Source organism: Actinia tenebrosa, unplaced genomic scaffold, assembly GCF_029948245.1.
Source record: "Actinia tenebrosa isolate PJP-AT-01 unplaced genomic scaffold, QUT_ActTen_1.0 PGA_scaffold16__25_contigs__length_10494907, whole genome shotgun sequence".
In the NCBI taxonomy this organism is placed as follows: Eukaryota; Metazoa; Cnidaria; class Anthozoa; order Actiniaria; family Actiniidae; genus Actinia; species Actinia tenebrosa.
Genome location: NW_028292576.1, coordinates 8,072,574 through 8,097,143, shown reverse-complemented (window position 1 = coordinate 8,097,143; position 24,570 = coordinate 8,072,574). Strand labels below are relative to the sequence as shown.

General features: G+C 37.1%; 1 protein-coding gene and 1 non-coding gene across 2 annotated transcripts; one reads left to right on the top strand and one right to left on the bottom strand.

Moving 5' to 3' along the window:
• The first annotated feature begins 216 nt into the window (after nt 1-216).
• LOC116301512 (uncharacterized) lies at nt 217-13,791 on the top strand. Its single transcript, XR_016119972.1, has 16 exons — nt 217-304; nt 714-866; nt 3,464-3,506; nt 4,226-4,383; nt 4,814-5,518; nt 6,190-6,234; nt 7,276-7,373; nt 8,185-8,333; nt 8,525-8,710; nt 9,656-9,805; nt 10,227-10,363; nt 10,580-10,673; nt 11,392-11,436; nt 11,618-11,689; nt 11,782-11,829; nt 12,306-13,791. It is a non-coding gene; the product is annotated as an uncharacterized LOC116301512 (transcript).
• Nucleotides 13,792-15,141: 1,350 nt separating this feature from the next.
• Nucleotides 15,142-24,495, bottom strand: LOC116301513 (uncharacterized). The gene is made up of 6 exons (XM_089031067.1): nt 24,068-24,495; nt 19,214-19,380; nt 18,634-18,724; nt 18,236-18,348; nt 16,719-16,818; nt 15,142-15,330 (listed from the first exon to the last, which is right to left on the bottom strand). The coding sequence occupies exons 2-6, from the start codon at nt 19,372-19,374 to the stop codon at nt 15,142-15,144; spliced, it is 654 nt and encodes a 217-aa protein (XP_088887193.1). The 5' UTR covers nt 19,375-19,380; nt 24,068-24,495.
• Between the last annotated feature and the right edge of the window lie 75 nt (nt 24,496-24,570).

The window sequence follows — 24,570 nt, the reverse complement described above, 5'->3', positions numbered from 1 at the left end:
TTGTAACTTACGTTTTACCCTAATATAATAATCCATGGGCTCAAAAGCTCGGTTATTATATTATTTTAATTAATGGATGGCTCTAGAAAAAGTTGAGGATAAAAAGGAAAAATCGTTTGGTTTTAGACAGTCGAGAAATAAAATCTCAAAAACGATATTGTCCATCGTGCATGCATGCCTTAAATGGTTGTCTAGAAGCATCCCTCTGACGTGAACACTTCTTTCTTTATACTTGAATGATGATGTTGATAAAATATCACGACGAACAACAGCACGGTAACACATATACGCAATTGTTATAAAGGTAAGTCTGTAAGTATACACTAGTAAACACTCTCTGTAAGTATATACTAGTGAAGTTTGATGAGAGTAATCAGTACGAGAAAAAACTTGTTTTCTTCGCTTGTCGACTTCAGCCGTAACCTTTATTTAAAATCATCATACACTTATGGCAGTACGTTTTAGTTCTTTTCAACATTATATTCGAAGTCAAATATCAGTTTTTGCAACATCTTCAGCAACAAATAACAGTCGTTTTGTGACAATCAGAGTTGCTTCGTCCCACTCTAAAAATTACCACGCTCAGTTGCTTATAACTGAAAATCCCTTGAATATAAATTCTCATCGACTCGCACCGACTATTCTTCTATTTTAAAATGGTTTATTTTCTCAGAATGTTTGTTAAAAATCAAATCATATTTCTATTTTTCAAGGTTGAATTAAAATTCCAAGCAACTCGTGATCGTACCCAGCTGGCTGTGTGTCTTTTATTATCGTTATATTACCGGCAGACCAGAATAGAGACCCTGTGATACTAACGATGGTCAAGCAGGCAGCATTTACTGGCGTGCTTTGCATGCTCTCAGGTACGACCATCCTTATTATTAATCAAAATTATTATCGATATTTTATCTCGTAACAAGTGTTGTCGTTCTTAGTGTACTACCTACTGATAGCTTGTTACTTATAGAGTGTGTAACATAAATACCGCTAAATACTGCTAAATTATGCTAATCCTATTGTTTTCTATTGTTTAATTAGCACTATTTACTACTAAGTAGTGCAAAGTGTTGCACACTTTTAGTGTTTGTACTCTATTTACTAAATTCTAGATAGTAGATGTGATGACTTTTCGAGATGTACGATGTTCTAATACCTAAGATGCAAATATTTTTTTAAAAGAATATATAATAGCGTTCTGAAAGAACGCGTATTTAAGTCAGTTCAGCTAGCTATGTTATTAAATAAGTGGTGATAACTAGTAGAATACTAGCGTGGAATGCGTCGGTGTTTCTGAATAAAGCAGCAGGAACTTGTGGATAAATTGAATCACCGTAAAATACTTTGTGAAACTGACGTTTCAGACGTTAGTCCTTCGTCGGAGTAAGTACATTAAACACATGAGCCCTCCCAATATTATTTCTACAAAATCCTTACTGTACCTTACTGTAACTTTAAGTAAAAATAATAAAATCGGTTCGTATAATCCTCGTAGCGGTTAATCAGAATGCAATGTTTGTCCGAATCTTTAAGCTATTTTTAAAACCAGTGCGCTGCGCTATAGACTGCAGTCAATCAGGGTATAGAAAGAAAGTGAACACTTTATTTGATTAACGAAGTATGTTGCCTAATTTCCTTGCTGCTACTGTTGTCTCGATCAGCGGCATGCAGCAATGAAAATAGCGACAACTGTGCCTGGATTTATAAATAGACTGCGTTCTCAAGGTTGCGTGCGCGTCCAAATTTAAGGAACTTGACGGGCCATGATACCAGAACGCGAGCTTAATGATGAATATTATCCTAAATTTCTATGAAATAATTTCGATAACAATTCATAAAATTGATAAATTTCCTCTCCAAGTATAAAACTGGCTTCTCAATTTCACTGAATTTGCGTTTTTCAGTTTTGGGGCCCGTCAGATTGGATGCGCACCCAACCTTGACAAAACTGTCTGTTCTTTAAACATGCAGTTGTTGAAGTGTGATAATCATGGCATACCTACATCCTTCATTCATGCATTGTTTAACAGATGAGAAATATGAGCCAAAGACGTCAATGAACTAAAAGACCGTGATAGATATACACCTACTTGCAAGAAGGTTGTCATACAAGAATAGAACATTACTAATTTGGTGAGAAAGGAATACATTAAAAGACAAAAGAAAATGTTCAGCTTCAGTGATCTACTTTTGTTTTTTAATATAATTCCTATCCCACTAAATCACTAATGTTCTATTTTCGTATAATAACGTTCTTGCAAGTAGGTGTATCATGGAACGGGCATTATCAATAAACATTGACCTTTAACTTAAAACATTGTTAGACCACGTACGTAAACTTGGATGATATTTGTCACTGTCTATTGAGCATAGAATGGGAAGATGCTACTGCTTGAGTTGTACCCTGACTGGTTTCCAAAGTAAATATCTTCTGAAAACTATATTAGGTTGACTTTATGTCAATAAAGTCAGAATAGAAATAGAAACTATATTAGGTTGACTTTATGTCAATAAAGTCAGAATAGAAATAGGAGAAAAAATTAACTACAGTTGAAAGAGCTCAGATCGATGATCTGGGGATATATGGCATTAGGGCGACGTTACACGAGACGATTTGCAAGTATGTTTTCTCGCGCAATTGCGAAAATTTCGTAATTTTTGTCAAAACCTCGCAATTCAAAACGACGAATGTTTCGCGGCATATCGTCGTAACAACGTGTAATGTAGCATGAACTTCAAAATAATAAAATACAACAGAATAATTGTCGATAATAACCTAAAATTTAAGAACCTGTTAGGCTAAAATTTCATTTTTAAGCTCCCTTCACATAATAACCATTTTAGGCTAAAATCCTAAAACAGGTTCTTATTTTTTAAAAAGAAAAAAAAAAGAATCAATCTTTTCAAAAATATATATTTATAACACAGCCTGTACACAATAATGCTATAAACACTATAACTGTACATTAACTAGAGACGTTAAAAGAGGACCACGAGTTTATCAGTTGAATTACTGTCAAGTGTTATCCTCTATAAACAAAGTTTATTATTATTATTATTATTATTATTATTATTATTATTATTATTATTATTATTATGGTTACTGTAAAGAACATGTCCTCATTGAATAAAAAAAATCCAACTTAAAATGAAACTTTATTTCATTTCTTGAACAAAAGTTAAGAACCTAATTAAGAACCCAGTTAGCCTAATTTAACACCAAATACCCGATTTATATAAGAACCTGTTTTGGCTAACTTGAAAAAACCTAGGTCCTCATACGCGGGTTTTTACTGTATCGTCTATAGAATATATTATTAAATTATTAGAAAACAGCAGAGCGCTAGAACAGTCATATAGACACTGACTAAGTTAGTCTTATTTTTTTTCATTACGTAACTGGATATTTTGAAAAGCTATCATCATTTCTTTGGTATTGACTTTTTTAATTTCTCTTCAACAGTTTTTATCATTTCGAGTGCGTCGGAGGCTGAAGCATCAACACGGTAAATATATAAATAATTAGGAAATGAAATCCATGACCATACGACAATTTTAGAGTAAATACGAAATGCAAGATAGAACCAATAAACAACTATTGTAAAAAAGGTTGGCGAATATTTTATGGCATGTTGTATGCTGCATCTTGCATATTGTTTGTTGCTTGCTCAGCTTGAAATGTATGTATTAGTTTATTCATATGTAAGTACTAAATTTCAGCACAGAAGAAAATATAAAGAAAAAAAACGTGAAGACAACGTTTAGGAAAATGCAACATGCAACATGCAACATGCAACATGCAACATGCAACATGCAACATGCAACATGCAACTTCAAATACCCATGAGCACGTGTATATTCATGTCTGTGGTACTCAAGATTTGAACAACGCAGAGAACAAGAAACATATAGTAACAACATGATATCTATCAACGCAAGGCAGGAAGGATTGATGCATGCATGCATGACAGGAAACAGTTAGAAAGGGAGGGAGGGATACAGGAGCAGTACAGATATCGACCGACCAACAAACTAAGGCAGGCGCGGGAGGCATTAACGAATGGACTAATAAAGGGAAAAATAAGGGGTGGATGGAGATAGGGAGGGATGAAAAAATGCGCGCTTGAGATAGCAGACATCATTGATATAGAGAAAAAATAGTGCAAAGAACAGAAATCGTTAGTTATGCGACATGGTCCCTTTTGACTGATCATCTTGTTTCTAGCACCAAGAGAAGTATTCCCATTGTCTACAATGTCTATGCACTCGATCACTTCATCGAACTCGTAGAAAAAATAGAGAGGAATATATCAAGCTTTTACCACATTGCAAATCATATACGCCATCTGGGCTACACTGATAGCTATTGGTTCACTATCGCAGGTAAGTATGAACTACTTAACGAATATTTTTTTGTTCTCCTTAGCAGCTGTTTTTAGTTGCGTTCTATTCCTCCGCGGTCCACTCTCAAGACTAAAGCATGGGTAGCGCCACTAGCAACGCATGCGCAACCCGACGCAAGCCAATGCAGCGAATCCGTTTCCTCTCTATGAAAAGAAACGAGGAAAGCGCAAAGGTAAGAGATATATTTTTTCTTGCGTTGGCTTGTGTCGCTATAGCCTCCTACACAGACGTCTTTAGTGTTTGTCACGCAACGTTGTGACAGACACTAAAGATGTCTGCATAGGAGGCTAGTGTCGCTAGCGCGAGAACCAGGGTGAAAACCGCTGCTAAGCACACTGCATTCTTTCGTGGACGTTTTTCCTTTTTTTCTTTACTTCACTCAAAAGCCGTTTAATATTAAAAACTTCAGGGGCATCTTCAAGTCTACCAGACGGAATTTTAAACAGTGCGGAAAAAGACGTTCTCAAAAAGATGGTTGTCCATAGCCACGAAGGGTCACTTGAGTTAGGAGTAATACGCTCATCATCTGGAGAAGCAATAGCCATTGGTCACGTGATTAATGGAATCTGTGCAGGGTTTATTCGAGAAAGGCGAACCTCACTCGGACAGTGGTCGCCGGGTGCTGTAAAGGAGATCGATAACCTGTACGGAGCAACCATATCCAGGGATCTTGCGCAAGCCGCACTGGCGAAAAAGAATGATGCATCCCTCCCGTACTTTGGTCCTGGTGGATCATGGGATGACACCAAATGCCCCGAGGTATATACTAGTTCCTCAGACGTCAGCACTGGAGCGTCCGATGCTGAACTCCTGGGGGATATAGACGGGTTTCTTTTGGGATATTACCTTCCAAGGTGGGTAAGCAAAGGCGTGCGTCTGGGTCAGTTGCTCAGGATGTATTACTCGACTGGAGTCTGTTATGACATGTCAGTTGCAAGCTGTAAACGATATAGCAAGTACAAAAGTATAGTTGACCTTGAGTCATTACAAGAACAAGTTACTGGGGTGGCTGAGGCGTTCTATCTCAAGAACAAGGCAAGTTATCCAAATGTTAAGAAAGAGGACATACCAGACGCCACAAAGACCATCACACAGCAGTTCTTTCCTTATGTGGGTAAGCAATTGACACCTCAGTCGGACATGAGTGAAAAATCTCTGCACATGCACATAGTCCGCACGCAAATTAGTCAAAACGTCTTCATGTTATTTAGAAATTAGTCCTCAAGCCCGAATTGGCTATTGACTCATAGGCCACGAGGGCAGAGAGACCATGGCCATGGCCATGAGAGTAGTTTAAACATAAAGACGCAAATAAGTGTTAAATTAAAGTTAAATTTTATGTTTTGATTTTAAAAACCAGCACTTTTCTTTACTGGTAGGTTATTACTTATAGCCTAGTAGTATAGCTCATCCAATCAGAGCGCAGCATTGGATTGGATTGGAAACTTTATTTAATGAAGGTGACACGTGACAGTAATTTTGTTAACTGATAAACTTGTGGCCCTCTAATATTGATGATAGATCTCTAGTTGGATTTGACTAATGTAAACATGATTCAAACATGGCCGATAAATGGACTTCACAAAATGACAAAAGTTAGAGGATGTTATTGGGACTTTTAAACGACCAATTCTTTTATATTGTCTTGATTAAACAGTGTCTTGGTCTCACAAAAGTATGATCGCGAAATGTTGTGTATACTCAGAGAATATGAACACTTTTTTCTTACTAAATTCTTCTTAATTCTTAGAAAACTCACTAAACATCATTATTTATCCTAAACAGAAAACATTAATGGGCCTTCGCAAATATGTCCAGAGAAACAAGAAGGTGAGCCAAGCATATGATTGTCATATGACGTGTAAGATCGATATATGTATGCATTCTTACTTGCTTGTAAAATGTACTGAAGATGGCGTTAGACACATGCACAACCAAACATGTCTATTAAAAAGTTCATATTGTACAGTAATAACCCGCATATAAGAACCTGAAATTTTCGATTTAGCCTAAATAGGTTCTTATACAAACGGTACTTAAAGCAAATTTAGCCTAAATAGGTTCTTAAAATAGGTTCTTATATTTTTATATCAATTCCATTTAAATATATTACATATATCATAAATATATCAATATCATCTCATAATACAATATAAATCAATGATTTCTTACCATACAGGGATGTGTATAGGCAGTCCTGTGCAGGTGCAGCATACAGTACATGTATGTTGTTAACAAAACAACTAAACAAAATCAATTCCAAATTAAAAACTGTATGGTTCTAGACCCTGAGGTTTAACCATTTCATCATTTGTGCCATCAGCTGTCATTCTAATGAAAACAGCCAGTCTTTGAAAAGAGTTTCTTAGCAAACATCTTGTCTTTACAACAACCCCACAAATAAGAACCTAACAACATTTTACCCTAAATAGGTTCTTATATGAATGGTGCAAAAAATGAAAATTTTAGCCTAACAGGTTCTTAAACCCCAGGTTCTTATACGCGGGTTATTACTGTATCTTAAAATATTAGTACATTTAGTGTTTTTTTCTCGATTCTAATTGGACCTGGCAATAGTCTTGGGCCCCTGGCTCAGGAAATAGCAGGCAATCCTACTAATTGTAAAAATTAATTAATAATATTTATTAAGTGTAAATAAAAGAAGTTAAAAAAAAATTCACGCCAATCCTCTCCGTTCTAGTCTCCCCCACAGCCGCTTTCAGTGTCGTCACGCAACGCTTTCTCAACTGAGTAGGAAGAAAGCGTTGCGTGACGACACTGGCGGGGGAGACTACTCCCTTCGCGATCCACGTCAAATATTTTCATTTATTTTACAACTCAATAGTAAGTACGTTTATTTTTGTTTTATAGGATGTGAATTGTCATCAAATTTGGTGTTTGTGATGGACGAGTCTGGAAGTATTATATATTTAAAAAGATGAATTCGAAAAGGAAAAACAATTTGTCAGGTAAAAAAAGTAAGTTTTGGACGTTATTTTGTCCACTCTCAGAACAAGCAGGGGGGAAAAACGAGAGTATGTGTTACATAGAAGATCTTTTAGATCTTAAAAAAACCATCAGGGATTTCTTGTCATTCCTGGTTTACATGATATCCACTATAATGAACCATCCCATGAACGAAAGAATCAGCGGAGGATAGAAGGATCATGTCAGCCAACATGGCTGCGATTTTTTAATTTTTTTCAATATTCTCCGATAGCCTGGTTTCTATGGATCTAGAGCGTTTTCACGTGACGTGACAGCGGCCATTATGGGGTACCAAAATGATACATTTTCTATCCTCGGGGAATCGAACTCTATTTTTATGAAAAAATTGGGCGAAAAGTATCTATTGTTTGGTAAACCAATATGGCTGCTTTCTCACGTAAGTGAAGACGCTCTATACACCGAATCGAAATATGGTTGCCAATTTGACAATACGTCTCATATGAATGTAAAAATTAATTGACGCTTTTACGTTTCCACGTGAACACGAGGCAATTCAAAATGCATGCCATATTTAGATTCGGTGTATAGCTGCCATCTCGATCGAATCTACAAAAGTTTTTTGTGGTTCCTTTAAGTGTTTCACTGATTCTCATGGGAATAATATCAAAATACCTATAGAAATTCAATTCAAATGATTCTTTGACTCCAAGCTCTTGATAAGTTAGTAGCAAAGGACCGCCGGACTTAATTATTTGTTGAGCCTAGTTGAGCGACGACCTTGAAATTAGAAGTCCTGATTGATGTATCCGTTTCTGTTATGTCACTGAACAGGCAAATCATTGATGCTTTTAACATTTCACCACGTCAAACAAACGTAGCCGTTGTGGAGTTTTCTTCCGATCCAGACCTTGCGATCAATCTCCAAGACTACGAGTCCAAGACGAGGCTTAGCTGCGCTATTAACAATCTTCTTCATAAAGGTAACTATAGAAACAATGATCACGTACGGAGCACCATCGATTGGGGGGAGGGGAGTGAGAGGAGGTTAGTATGTATCCAAGCCTAAAAGCTAGGTTACTGCCAAGGACCAAGGAAATAATCATTTTTTGAGTCATTACAAAACTATGCAATTGCAGTATCATCAAATAATAGTGGAATCTATTTATCTTAGGCGGGTTTACACACATGGAAAAAGCCCTGCGATTAGTCAAAGATCAGATATTTCTGCCCATCCAAAGAGGAAGTTTACCTGACAGACGCGACGTCTCCAATATTTTGATTTTCTTGACGGACGGCCAAGCGACTAATAAGACAGCTTTTGTACAGGCAGTACAAGAAATCAAGGAAGAAGTCAAGGGTACGTAAGATTTCTTTCTCTTTTAATTGGTATAAACCTGGTTTTCAATCATTCCCAAGAGAATGGAATAAAAAAAGACACGGCGGCCATGTTGGATGATATAAAAAAAAATAGACTAATGACGAATCTTTTGTTAAATTCATCCCACATGGCGGCTGTGAAAACCATCAATACTGTTCTAAAAGATGAACTTCTCAATATTCCTGTCTGCCATTTTGTATCTATTCTTAAGATATATAGAGTTAACATAAAAGAAATAAGTAAATTGAGTTACAATGAGAACTAAAGTTTGGTCTTTAGTAGTAACTCATTGTCTATACGTTCATGATATTTTTATAACAAACCAGGTGATGATCTTGGGGAACGCGCGCAAAGGATTGTTATAGTTGATGAGGAGGTCCTAGTTTGGAGTTAAGCTTCACGAATTTGCAACGTCTCCTGTGATTGGTTAGGTTTAGGGGCGGGGTTGGGAAAGGTCATTGTTTTCTATTGTTCTACACATGTGTGCCCTCCAGCAGAATCACATCTTGCAAATTCGTGAAGGACGACCCCTAGTTTGAGTTGTTTATCAGCGAACAATGAGCTACTATTTCACGATAATTTCATAAAAGATTTGAAACTACAACGCACCATTTGACCCATAGGTATTCGTTATAAGAATAGATGGAATTATAAATGCATTGCTAGTCCATAACATAGCTAGGAAAGCGAAGATTCAGAGTAATTTTTTCTCTCTTCGGTCGCACTGGTTTTTTTTTCGATGGACCGAACTATCTGATTTTTTCCTGCGAGATTTATTATTTGCTGGTTTTTGATGGACTGTCAAAACGAGATCACCTGCAACTTTGAGGAGGAAACTTAGATAGTAAAAATAAGCTGAGATGGGCTCAGCTCTGTTCCCATTATTTTTTATTATGCCAAATGTATATTTTCTTTACTCCTCAGATCTTACCATGTTAGCTGTTGGTGTGGGTGAATACATCTACAGTGAACTACAGCTTGTAGCAACAGATCCACAAAAACACGTTTTTACTGCGAGTAATTTTGACCAACTTCTGGGCCTTGTAAAAGAACTTCAAAACAAAACTTGCAAAAGTAAATTTCGTAGTGAATATGTAATAATGCTTTCCAAACACACGCTGGAAGTCATAAAATTTGTTGTGACGAACACGCGACAAAGTGAGCTTTAGTGGATGCCAATTAAACTGTAGGCACATGCCCTTGAAAACTTTGTGTTTTCCGTGTCATGAAAGAACGCTTTGATTGACGTCCAACAAAACCCAATTTTATCGCGTGTGACTGGAAAGGGCTATATGATATTTAATTTGGAATTTTTACTATACCATTCTTTAACGTAGAGATGAATGTACGGATCGGAACTACAAGGCGTTCTCAGCTCTACGATCAGTCTTCTTGTATGCTACGCCGACTGTTACCTTATTACGAATTTGACTCCCACCCACTTCTAGATGAGTTTATTTATCACATTAAATAATATGTACTTCTTTCTCCTCAGCTCCCTCTCAGATGAACGTGGATTTCAATGACGACGAGAACAACACTTTTGTCACGGCTTACGTATCTCCGGGAGGTGTTCGATACTTTACAATCGCTCCTAAATATATCTTTGGCCTCAGTGCAATTTACATCGAGGTAAGCAATGTTAATATGTTTCAATGAATAAATCTTTTTTTGACAAAATTAATGCAAAACCATGCAGGGTAAAGTAGTTATATTTTGGATGGAAGCACAGATGGTGCGCAGCGCTATTATTGCGCCCCTTCTCGCCACTATGGTACAGTGAATGGTTCTGCTTTCTTTATTGAGCTAACAGCGTGTTTTGACTCTTTGTTCTCGGTCTTTTTCTAGGTCAAGCCACTCTATGGTTCTGTAGTAACATATGCATCACGTACAGCAGATACTCCAGGACCTAGCAACTACACTTACAAACTTGATCCGATCCGTGAGTAGCAGTATAGTCATACTGGACTTTGGACTTTTCGTATAGTTAAATACGTAGACCTGATAAAACACGATCTACGAGTTTATTGAACGACTTCAATAATTCATGAGTGATTAAGGAGCATTTAGGGTTCTTATTCGTACCTTGCTCTTGTACTCTTTTGGTCCTTTATAAAGGATTCGAAATCTTTGTATATAAAGATATCCATCGATCCATGATGAACTATTATCGGGTATAAAGATTCATGCACGTGATGGATTTGAAGGACCTGATAGGTCTAAATGCTCATTAGTTATTCAGGATTTATTTTCAAATATACATAGTCAGTCAAAGCAGTCAGAACAATAAAAAGTCCCCTTTAGCTTGAGTGTAAAGATTTGCCCATTTCCGACCTCGTGTCATTCCCTAGAGTACCATTTCTTTGATTAACAGTTGCGCAGCACAATAAACATTAATATTGATACCAATGTTAAAATGATTACATTTTCCTATTAAGAGTGAATAAATGAAAATGTTTGTTTGTTTTTGTTCATTTTTGGTTTTGTTTCTTTTCTTTCTTTCTTTCTTTCTTTCTTTCTTTCTTTCTTTTTTTTTTTTTTTCGTTTTTTTTCTTTCCTTTTATATTTCGTTTCGGGTGTTAGTGCGTTTCAAATTTTTTGTTGATTTTTTTTCTTGCTATCTATGATACTCAAATCGAATTCTACTTTGTTTGTTTCAGCTGTTGGACAAGCGCTAAATATCGAAATACTGCACCCTTGCTTGGGTAAGTACTAAGTGTAACGTATTTAATCCATCCCTCCATCCCACCATCCCTCCATCCCTCCATCCCTCCATCCCTCCATCCCTCCATCCCTCCATCCCTCCATCCCTCCATCCCTCCATCCCTCCATCCCTCCATCCCTCATGACAATCAATAGCTATTAATAATACCCTTTTTTTACCAGGATACAATATTAGCACGTGTCCTCCTATCTACTTTGCTATCTGGGGAAAGGAACCAGACTGTACCTGCATAGGTAAAATATTCTTAGATATTTCCTTTCTCAAAAGGAAATGCCCAGCGGTATAAAATAAACTTTGTTTATATGTTATTTATTTTGCTTTTCAGAATCCGAATGCACAACCCTTAATCAAATCAAATTTACAATCAGAAAAGGTAAGAGCATTATTTATGGTTTTATTGTTTATCAACCCTTTAAAAGCTTTTAATCCAAACCCAGCTGCTCACGACTCTAAAATAAAGCAAAAAAGTCTTCTTAATGATTTATCCTCCACCAGAAACAATTAGAACTTCGGACGACAAATCCTGTCGAGAAGGAAAATTAAGATATTTTTTTATAGTAGTTCTTTTTGTTTTGGACCCGGGGATTTATTTTCCCATATGGGTGACGTCAAGCTCTAAATTATTCCTATGTTTCTTTTTGAAAATCTGCAAATTGAAGGTGCATTTTTATCTAGTTTCGGTACAAACGACACCATTTAAGGTCTGATGAAGGGGGGAGGGGGGAGGGGATACTTGTACCCAACCTAGACCTCAATGCACCATGCTCGCTATAAATGTCATATGCATTTAGCTTCCTTCAAATTCCTATAAAGGTTATCCCTAAATTGGTCTTTTCTTATCTTTAACAGGTGGCCTATTAAGCAGTGTCTGGCAGTTAAGGGGGTCGATATTCCTAACTGTTATTGGTCTGACATTGTCGCGTTTCTCATACTAATTCCTTCATATTATCGTTTACAATCATAACCATATTTCTAATCCTTTTACCACTGGTTATTTGGTAAATTAATTGCATGATCTAATAGCCTAAACAAGCAGAGAAATGCTGTAGAGGAAACCCCTTCTATGATCGTAATGGGGATCTTGGCGAGTTGCACGTGAGAGATTCATATTATCCTTCCCTAGACAAAATTCGCAAGTCTTAGTTCAGTCTAGAAAAAAAACGGCTTCTCCTCTGCTCGGGATCCGGTAATGTTTTCCCATTTCAGACCCCGTGTCATTCTCTTGAGAATAAGATTCTTCGGTTGAGTTGTATCCATATTTATGTGACTTCCCATGTACAACCGTTAAACAAAGAAATGATACTCTAGAGAATGACACGGGGGTCTGAAATGGGGAAACATTACGCCCTAGGCAAGGAGTATTGATTACATGTGTAAAGTCTCTCCATTACTGCAACTTATCCACTGCTACAGGTTTACAAACATCGATATCAGTGCCGTAGCCACCATTTATTTTGGACAGTGGTCCGGGTTTAAAAAAATGTCAAATCAAGTGATGATCAATTGCATCATCACGTGACCATTTTTGTTTTTGTGCATGCCCCTCTTGCTGAGAGTCTTGAAATGTACTTCACCCCATAATTTCAGGATTGCATCTATATTGCAAATGAAAAGTTGAATGGTAAATTATTTTGGAGATATCAAGGTTTATACTTCCAATATGCTAATAGGGTTGATGTTATTATAGGCATTATTGAATATATAAAACTTTTCTCGGGGCAAAAAAATATCCAGTATACAACATCATTGTTTTCCTTAGGGTTTGTAGTAAGTTTATTGCAAATTTGTTCTCTAATAATAATCAGTGTTTCAACGACTGTTTCAACGACTTACAAATGATGACAAATAATCTCAAATTCCTATAATGACATCACACTCATTAACATATGTCGGAAGTATAAACCTTGACAGGATGCATCGTTCAAATCATATCAATAATTACCATTCAACTATTCACTTTATGTAGAATCAATACTGAAAATATCAAGTTAGGGGTTAGATGCACTTTAAAGAAGAGCTTTACTGCCGTTTCTAGTACAATTGATAATTATATGGACTTTATTTAATTGTGTAATAAATATTTGTTTTTACTAGTGGAGCTATGGTTGTCACGGCAGTAAAGAGTGATCCGTTCAAAACTGGACCAATTAACGTATATACTGGTGGTTAAGGCATTCAACATGCAATTCTTATACGAAAAATGTATGACTAAACGAAGCGAAAACATTACGCCTATAATAAAAGCCTTTGATATAAAAATAAGTCCGATTCCGTTTAATGGAATTGGCTCCTAGTGAATAAAAACATTAACTTCAATAAAAAAATTTATAGCTTTTCTACTCAGTGTCGTGCAAAACTTTCCTTCTAACCCACTTGTTGCAATAGACCTTCTTATTGAACGGCGGGCATCTTGAATTCTGTCGTTTTAATTCATAATTCAGACATAATGGGATGTCGAGGGGCAATAGTCCCCTTCACAGTTCCCTGCGCCATCTTAAAAGGTAACCGTGCCTTTGCATCGAAGCGATACGAACGGTGAGCTTGAAATGATAGAGACATGTGAATAATTGTTCAAGGTGTTTGAAAAAGGTCTCTATCATTGCAAGCTCACCGTTCTTCTCGCATCGATGCAAAGGCAAGGCTACCTTTCAAGATGGCGCAGGGAACTGTAAAGGGGACTATTGTTGGAAAAAAGTATAGACTGTAAAGCTGCCAGGGTATATTTACTTTACGCTTTTCTGTGAGAAGCACATTGAAAAAGCAATAGGATTTTTTGGTAGTTGGAACAATATTTGAAACCTCAAGACTTTAGATTGATTCTTTAAAAACGTAACACCCCGCTTCTCTATGCTTCATAGATCCCCTCGGCATCCTATAATTCAAAATGGCCGCCGTATCAGTAACAAGGACTGTCAACACCATCGCAGTCCCAAACAGTAACTACTCACTAATCATTATCAGTATTTTTCGCACGTTATTCACTTGTTTTTTTCACTACACATTCGCTCTGAGACTTGTACAGGATTTGTAAACCCATCTTCAGGTACACCAAAAGACAAAGCATCACGAAGATCAGGTGGTTGTTCTTCGTGTTCTACTCCTTCTCTTCTCGTCTCGTTATCATTATCATCGTGAACATCACCATAGGGTGGTGGTGGTATCATAAGTGCACCTCCTACAGCCCCATAACCTGGGAGTCCGTCCTGTTCCTCCTGTTCTCTTGATCGAGCAGCTTGATCATTCGCATTTGCTGGCAAAAAGGGACGATAATGAGGAGTACGTTGAGTACGAACTATGCCGTGGTATCCCGACGGTGATGCCCTTCTATGGCAGAAACATCCAATCGAAATCAAGAATACTGTAATGAATACGGCTGCTACAGCTACTATGATCCAGAAACTATCTAAAATAAACATGAAAGACTATTTATCATAATAATATTGACAGCCCACCAGCCCACCAGCCCCCACCAGCCCACCAGCCCACCAGCCCACCAGCCCACCAGCCCACCAGCCCACCAGCCCACCAGCCCACCAGCCCACCAGCCCACCAGCCCACCGACCCACCGACCCCACCGACCCACCGACCCACCGACCCACCGACCCACCGACCCACCGACCCACCGACCCACCAACCCACCAATCACCCACCCAACCAACCTTTTTATTTTATTATATTCAATTATTTATGCATTCATTAGTTCATTTATGAATTTTCCATCATGTCTCTTACAGGATGTATAGGTTGACATGTAAAATGTGGAGGGCGGAGACAAAGTAAATGGAGATACCACGGTAGGGCCTGGAGGTGTGGTAGGCGGAACATTCACGGGACATCCATCCGGACAGCAGCACTTGTGTTCTACTTCAAGGATCTTATAGAAAGAAAATAAAAAGCCAACTAAGAATTATACCCTGTAAATATATTGTATTGGCTTTGATTAAGGTACCTGCAATCCTCTATCCCTTGAAGTTAAGAATAGTAAACTATTCCACATACTCCCATTCATGCTCAGTTGATATAAGTGATGGGATGAAATATTGACAGGCGGTCTAAGACAAGCTGGAACAGCTTGGCTTGGGGGTGCTGTCAACTACGACCCACGTGGACCCATATGGGTGGGTGGGTGGGTGGGTGGGCCGTCAGTCCAGCTCGTTCCGCTGGCAAAACTAAGCGAGAATGAGTGTATTTACTCGAGGCGCTTTTATAGCCAATCCGTGGCATCATTAACGTGCACATAAATATGCAGTAGTGCTAATGATCGATTCTTTTGAGTTATTTCATTTTCGCATATCATTAGGAGTATTTGGAATAGCATGCAGAGCAGGCGTTCTTGTGGGCTTATTGAAAAATTGAAGTTAAAATCGGGTTTGGGGTTCCTGTTTCAACTACATGCCCGCGAGACATGAAATTGGGAACTAGCAAAAATTGGAACTTCGCTTCTTTTGCGAAGTTTTGTCATTTCAAATAGCTTTACGGTTTTCAATGAGAAGCACATCTAAAAAGCAATTCACCTTTTCGGCGCTATCTTGCACTGGATTGTGTTACGGTCACCAAAAAGTTCGGACATCGTTCTCGGATTCCCATACAAATTCACTGACTTCAAACAGAAAATTTAGGTACAGACTTCTTTAGTTAGCTCTCTTAAGAGCAGTAAGAAAAGTTTCAATCAATATTGAAAAAAGATCTTTGCTGCTATTTAGAGAACTAACTAAATGAAAGTAAATAGTTTATTTAAAGTGAGTACATTTGTACGAAAATTCAAGAACAATGTCCGAACGTTTTGGTGACAATAACACAATCTAAAACAATTTATACTCCGTGACGGCTAGTGCCGAAATGGTGAATTGAATTTGCTGGTAGTTGGATCAATATGCGAAACAACAAGACTACACATTATTTGAAAACGTAACCCCGCCACTCTATGCTTTGTAACGTTTCTACGCGTTTGCCCCCTAGACATCCCATAAATCAAGATGGCCGCCGTATTAGTAATAATAATAGAGAGGTTAAGCTTCTCGTTTACGGCAAACGTGAAACGGCAGTTGACCATTAGAAAATTCTTTAAAATTAGTGAAAAGGAATCGCAAAAATCTCTAAGTAGTAGATCAAAATAAGTGTCTTTGTCGGGAAGGTTTGCAAAAGGTTAAGTGAATTGTAGGGAAACGATGAAAACGTGGTCACGTTTGCCGTTTGCGGGAAGGAAAAACGTGAATCTTAATCTGCCTAATGTCTGTAAATACTTGGTTTTTCTTCTCTTACTGGTTCTGCCGCATCTCGTATTATATTCATCTTGGCCTCACTACCCAGGGTTTTGCTTTCGTTACATTTGAACTGAACGGTAGAAACCATTCCCAGGCGCCTTGATTGGAAACAATGAAATCATAACTAACACGAAGTTATAAGATAAAATTGAAATGAACCGTATCAACTACATTTTGTAGGTTAGAGCAGTTTTCGTATGACTGTGAAAAGCTCACGGCACGAACACGGTCGTGACACGGCAAGGCGTACGCCCTCAGCACCATTAAGGCATGGCTCTTTTGAGGAAGTGATGGAAAATCAGTTATTTATTCATATCTTTGACAGTTTACTATGAATCTTTCCCAAATTTGGCTCGTAGTAGTAATTCTTCAAGGCAAGCAATTACCGCATATTTGTTACCATGGAAACCAGGTCACGTGACCACAAGGCCGCCATCTTGGATTAAAAAAAAATCGTTTGTAATCGTATTGAAACTACTTCAAAAGTCCTGAAAATCCATCTTCCTTTTGATATTTGCAATACCTATATGGATCTAATTGGATATCTTGGAAATTACATTAAGTTTAATTTTTAGAATATTTTTAATTTTTTGGAAAAAATAGAAAATATTCTAAAAATTAAACTTAAAATAATTTCCAAGATATCCAATTAGATCCACATAGGAATTATAAATATGAATAGTAATCTGCAATTTCATGACTTTTAAAGATGTTTCGGTACGTTTACAAACGGCTTGTTTAAAAATCCAAGATGGCGGCCTTGTGGTCACGTGACTTAGTTTCCATGGTAACCAAGGCTCTAAGGTTCCTTCTTTTCACAAAAGACATTAACTTGCCAAGTTTGGGGAAGATTCGTAGATAACTGGCTATGATATAGCTAATCAGTTTTTCATCTGAGAGCCATGCCTTAATGATGCTGAGCCAGACCAATCACATTGCACGAGAATTTACTTTCTGCCCAATCAAATACCCAGAACACGGCACAAACACGGTGAGGACATGGTCACGCCACAGTCACGGCACTGCTAGACCAAGCACATGCATTACGAGAGAAAAAAAATCAGCCAATTGAAATTCTAGAAAACATCATGGTCACTGCACGGCACGATTAACGCACTGAGCTTTCCACAGTCATGCGAAAACCGATCTATAATTTTATTACCAATCTTCAGGCTTATTTATTACATGCAATGAATTACATGCAACTACGTGGGCTAACTATTTCCACACACACAAACTGAAATACTATATTACTACGAGAAACTATTGCTTTCTAGCACCAACTACTGAGTATTTAACTTAGTGATAAATTTAAATTTAGCTTATCGTTAAGGGCCACAAGTTTATTAGCATAGTTTTTGCTATTAATCTTTTTTCCTATCAAGAGTCACTGAGTATAGTGGGCTCTATTAGGAACACTGTTCTTTGTTCGGTATGTTGATGAAGGGTTGCACTGCGCGAGTGTAATGAACGAACAAATGAACGAATAAAGAAGGCTCGACATTAGTAACTTACGTGCCTCTCTGCCCGAAAATTAACTCCACAGTTCCTTTGTTTACTTGACAACGAACGTCTTGCTGGAAGCCTATTCCATCATACATTTGTCCATCATCACTCCAATAACAAATCTACAAAACAATTACGAATACGAACATATCATTTTATTAACCCCAAGAGCGAAACACTCAGTGTATTTATCGACCTTGGGGCTCCATGCTATACGAAAATATTGAAGAGAGAGGTGCTTATTTGCAGGTTGCAATTGGTGGGTTGGTGGGTTGGTGGGTTGGTGGGTTGGTGGGTTGGTGGGTTGGTGGGTTGGTGGGTTGGTGGGTTGGTGGGTTGGTGGGTTGGCGGGTTGGTGTATTGGTGGGTTGGTGTATTGGTGGGTTGGTGGGTCTGTCCGACCTTACCGCCACGTTCTGACATTCTTGTGAGTCTCCTTGTACGAATGGTATGCAAGGGTTGTAACCATACTCGTAATGTCTAGATGAAGCTTTGAACCTTGAAAACAAAGTGTGATCATTAAAAATCACTAGCTAATCGACTGAGGGCAGTTAGTTAGATAACTCCTGAGATATTACGCCAGACAAGAGTGAAAAACGTCTGCGCATGCTCTGAATCCGTATGCAAATTACTCAAAACATAAGTAAATCTGGCTTTCAAACATGCCTGATAAATTGGACTTCACAAAATGCCAAAACTTAGTGTCCATGCTTGAAACTTAAGGCTAATTCTTTCATATTGTGTTTGTTAATACAGTATCTTGGTCTGACAAAAGTATACTCTCGAACTTTTTTGTATACTTGGAGAAAACAAACATTTATCTTTTCACTCAAACTCTTCAGAATTCTTAGAAAAAGTGCTAAAGTGCACGCATGCGCAAACGTTTTTCTCTAGTGTTATTACGCCACCCTTTTGAAATAATGTTTATCGTATTGTATTGCAAGACATGCTCTTTTTTCCAAACGATAGAATAAAAATGGTCCATACCTTGCGCCGTCTGTCTTTGCCAATGAACTAATATTATAGATGTGTCCATTGTATTTACATGCACACGAGCTCAGTGTCGTAATTGAGGACGAGGCCAGATTGAAATAAGAAGCTTGATGGACTAGTAATGTAGTGAGAATAATCCGACCAACATTCAACATGTCTGACTAAAAAGTAATTAAGATAACGTAATTTCTTTTTTTAGAGAAAATTACTATTATTTTAATATTATGATTATTTCTGTCTAACCTAGTTTTAGAATATTGAAAAATTCCAGTTCGCGAGTATAAGAAATATAAATCTAGGCACTGCATAACAGCAGAACTCCCATTGTTTTAGATACATGAAATGAAATACAATGCAAAATTGAAATATAATAATAACAATAATAATAATAATGAATAATAATAATAATAATAATAATAATAAAGTTCTTAACAAACGCATCATACAACATCTCGATGTCTCGAAAAATACAAAAGAAATACAATGCAAAATTAAAATATAATAATAATAATAATAATGAATAATAATAATAATAATAATAATAATAATACAAAGTTCTTAACAAACGCATCATACAACATCTCGATGCTTTTTACAAAAGGACCAGACGGATATCAAGTTTGTGGAAAAAATTGCAAAAAATTAGGTCAGTTACTCCTGGTGAACAGGTTACTAGTATTTAGGGCAGATTTAAATTGAACTTGAGTACTTAATTGCATCATGGAGATTGTTCCAGAGTGCCGGTACAGCCAAAGCGAAGGTTCTTTTTCCAAACGTCTATGTCTTTGGTCTTGGAGTCACAAGCAGAAATTTAGAGGAAGAACGTAGGGTACGTTTGGGCTGATACAACTTATTCCAAATAAAGATAGTGTCCCCATAATGAGAGCAGGAAAAAAATCCAATCAAAATGCACTACATCCTTTTCTTCGCGAGTCTTTGTTTTCCACTTTACTAATAACTGTCCCACTTTGACATTTTGCAACACGGGTACACAACGTTAACCTACCATCGGCCACCACAGGAACTGGTTTGGTTCTTGAAATTAAATTATATTATAAAGTTTTCCGTTACGGACAACATTTACATGCTTTGAATATTGCTGGTCAACTTTACTAGAGAAGACGAAAGATTACAGATTATAATGTAACACAATATCAGGATTAGTGAAATTTAAGTCAACCTAGAATGCCTTTCATTCAAATCCGAATTTTGGAGATTTCCACATTTTTTTAGCACAAAACAACACTAAACAGACTTGTAAAACTGATTTTAGAAATCAATCTAAACAAAATCTAAGCTTATATAAGCCTACTTCCACTTTTTTACATTACGATGTTAAGGCATCCATATATGAAGATTTTTATGTACCTTTTGATTATGAAAAGGTTCCTTTCAATGGATGTGAAAAAGTCGATCCGTCAGGGTCTCATGAAGTTTGCATCCAGTAAAAGGACCTTTGAAGCCCAGAATCAACTCTTAAACCATATTCGTCCATGGCTCTTTATCAATTGCATTTATATATTTGTTTTATAAGGACGGACGGACGGACAGAACCGACAGACACGGACGGACGGACAGACTGACTGACGACGGAGGGGACCTATTCAAGCTATCAAAGAGCAACTCGATGGGTTATCAATTTTTCTGGTGCTCCTCTATAACAAATAATGACGACGAAATTAATTTAGTGTATAGATTATAAGACAGCTTAGAATCCAAGTTTAGTAAAAGCTCTTGTCAGTCAAATTCTCCCAGAGAGTATACTAAACCAGGAAAGCACAGCTCGACTTTTTCACGAAGATCGCTTAAAACTGTTTATCCTGGATGTAAGCTAAAAAGGTAGACATCCTTTCTAAAGAAGGAAAAATAAGAATCCTCCTTTTTTGAATTAGTAAAAGTAGTTTATAAAAAATAGTTAATTAATAAAAAGATCTAAGGCTGAAGAAACGAAGAAAAAGGAAAAAAAGTAATCTTAATGCGGTGGGAATTGAACCCACATCCATCGACTTTAATTAGATATAATTAATTCAAAAATACAGAAAAAGAAAAAAATATTAGTGCCTTCATGCCATACCCCGAGACATCCGCTGGGTCATCGTATGGACTTCGGACATGACGGCGATTAAGTCCCTCTGCCCTTGGGTGTACGGATTACGCAGGATAGTGTTCTAGCCGAAGCATCAGGGGAGAGACTAGCCGGCCCCCAGACCATATCTACAGCTAATCCCTTGCACTCTGCCACGCACTGGCACGTCGATTTGAAGTGGAAAATAATCTAGTCTATCTAGTCTGTTATGCTAATTTCCTAAAATCGTGGCCCAGTGGAAAAAACTTAGGCTTTCAAGAAACTGAGTCAAGTACGTTTGAGTGAGATTAGTACTTGGATGGGTGACCTGAAATTTATCATTTCCCAAAGTTTGAATTTTTTTTATTTTTTATTTTTTCAAAGATACTCGAATATATATGTGTGTATATATATATATTCATTGGCGTTGTTGCCATTATTAATTGTTTCGGCTTTTTTGAGGATATGCTTCATCGTATTTTTATGTTTAACTTAACAAGAAGCCAAAAGTTTATTTTTATGCCCTGACTTTTTATGCCCTGATTTATTTTTCTCTTTTCCTCCCATCTTTTCTTACTTCTTTCCTTGTATTATTTTCCTTCCTTTGAGTTTTCTTTTTTTCTTTCTTTCCTTTTCAATTGCCCTCTCTTTATTTGCTTTTACTTTCCTTGCTTTGAATGACACCAACAAACGATGGACCACAACCCAAGGTCTCCGCCTTCAGCAGAACCTTCAAGTTCAATGTCCAGGATTCTTTTCCGAATGGATGACATCCATCGGATAACATCCATCGTCATTCCTCTTGGGCCTCCTTAAAACAAAGTAAAGGAGAAATTGGTAGAAGAGGATCCTAAAGAGGAACCCAAAGCCTGAATAAGAAGCAAAAACGAGAGCCGGATCAGCTCTATTGGCGACAATGCTATTTAAAATGGATGGAACGCCAATAACAATTTCAGCAGCGCCACCGTCGCCTAAGCCAACTGAAATGTTGTCTTTAGCGGTGTTTGACCGTAGTCTTTAGCTTCAGTCGAATCAGTTCGAGGAGAACATGAAGGAGTTCCACCCGTCGTTGGCGAAAAAGAAAGCGATGCGATGATTCGAATCTACACCTCTTGAAGGACGTGCCAAAGCACTCTTCCAAAAACACTCACAGTAAGTCCCTGTAAGGAGGTATCAACACCTGAAAAGTAGTCGACCCTATCTGACGACGAACATGAAGCAGAGAGCCCTTTGCTTGATAAGTATTTCGGCAAGCCAAGGACAAAAAGCTGTGTTATTCTATAAAGGGACGTAGAGACGTAATGGACGTACGTATGGACAGATAGTTGACGTAATTACTAATTTTTCTTTATAAGCATGGTGCTCCTCTCGCGTGGGCCTTGGACCCACGCGGTAGCTCCGTTGATAATAATGGCGGTAATAATTTTGATCTAAATGATAATGAAGATGATGATGATGATGATAATGATGATGATGAATCTCTCTACGTGTGAACTTACAATAGACTGCTATACTTAATTTATATTTATATTTAAGTCATTCTCGACTTTCACATCCCCATAATCCTTTGCATCTTTGGGGGGTAACCAGAGGGTAAAAACCCACTTATTTTGCTGAAGGCTGATCAGACAATGTTGAAAATACCTTGTTTGGTATCCAAAAATAGAAAAGTAAAAAACAGAAAACTGGATAGAAGCTTGAAGACGTTTGAGGTAAATTTTAAACATTTTTTCGTAAGTCCATTCCTTTTTTTGTAAGACCAAAACTCTTCATGATCTGTACACGTAAAAATACGGATAAAAGCAGATATAGTATAAATTCAATTAAGAAACCTTTCAATTTGGTACAGTTTTTTGATTTGTCCCCCCCCCCCCCCCCCCCCACCCCACCCCAAAGACGCAAGGCATTATGGGGATGTGAAAGTCGAGAATAATAAAGCAAAGCATAAGAAAATAAGAATTATATTCGGTATTCATAGCATCATATAACGTGTTATTAATTATACTATCATTATATTATATGATAAATATTAATTGATTAAATTACAATATGAATATAATAATATATTATAAAATAACTGTTATAAATCTCGCGTTCTGATTGGTGGGGAGCGCGTGCGTTATGAGAGCACACATCACACACGCACAATTTCAGTTGCGTCAATTCTATCGTTATTGTTTCAAATATATATTCATAATATAAGTAGAGAAAAACATAAATTTTACTTTTTACAACATGTTGCGTTACGTAAAGTTAGCATATTCCAAGCGTTACGTAAAGTTACCACATTCCAACTGCGTTACGTAAAGTTGCCATATTCCAAAGGCAAGTGAGAAAAAAAACGAACAAAGAAAAAACAAAATATTTTTATTAGTTTAGAATTGTAAAATTCATGAACTTCTTTCCATTTTTTCAAATTAAAATTATTTTATATGGTTTCAAGTCTTTTGGTTTTGCAATTGATATGTTCATATATAGAACTAGAACTTTGCATTGACAAGACTATTGGATACTAGATGTCCCAAATATATTATTTTCTACAATACGTAAAAATAAAGCTAGTGAACAAAAAACCTCAGAACAAAACGATAATCACAAATAAAAAATCAAATGAAGAATAACAAATAATATACACAAGCCGAAGATGTTACTGTTTGGATGTCAAATCACGAGTCACGAGTTTTGCATGGGGTCGAACATGATCAATAATAATATTTGAGAACGCTTTTTCTTCAAAGGATTGTTTTATCTTTTATAACGTCTTATTAAGTTTCTTACTATACCTTATTTTCGTGACTTTTTGGATGCTATAGCTATAGCTATGACTGCAAATCACGCGATGTACTCCAATCCAGTCAAGTATCAACTTGTCAGTGTTCCAGCTAATCCCTTCAAGCTTGCATATCAAAGCTGGATCTGTCTCTGATGGATACCGTCGTTTTGTTTAGACCATTTTGATACAGTGTTCTTACCATTTACACTGTTGTGTGTGTGTGTGTAGGTATGTGAGTTAATGTTTGTGAAAGTGTGTTCTTTTTTTGGTCGATGTACTGAAGAGTTGGAAGTATAATGCACTCTCGGAAAGCGGAAGTTAACCTCGTGATGGATTATTTTGTTTACAAATTGGAACAATACCTTTAGGATCCAGGGCTCACTCATTAAGTACAGCTATCAAGCTCTCACAATAGACCTCCGCGTAATATAGCCTATTTCGCAGGCTTGCCCATATATTCTCTGTTAGAATCCCTGTGTTAAATAATATGACAGAGAAGAACTAGGACAAAAA

Excerpts from the sequence above, each read along its gene's own strand:
- LOC116301513 (XM_089031067.1), bottom strand. The coding sequence starts at position 19,374 with ATGTTGAATGTTGGTCGGATTATTCTCACTACATTACTAGTCCATCAA. Across the intron at positions 16,819-18,235 it reads ATTTTCGGGCAGAGAGGCAC|GCGCCTGGGAATGGTTTCTA; the intron begins GTAAGTTACTAA and ends TTTCCAATCAAG. Across the intron at positions 15,331-16,718 it reads TACGAGATGCGGCAGAACCA|ATCCTTGAAGTAGAACACAA; the intron begins GTAAGAGAAGAA and ends TCTTTCTATAAG.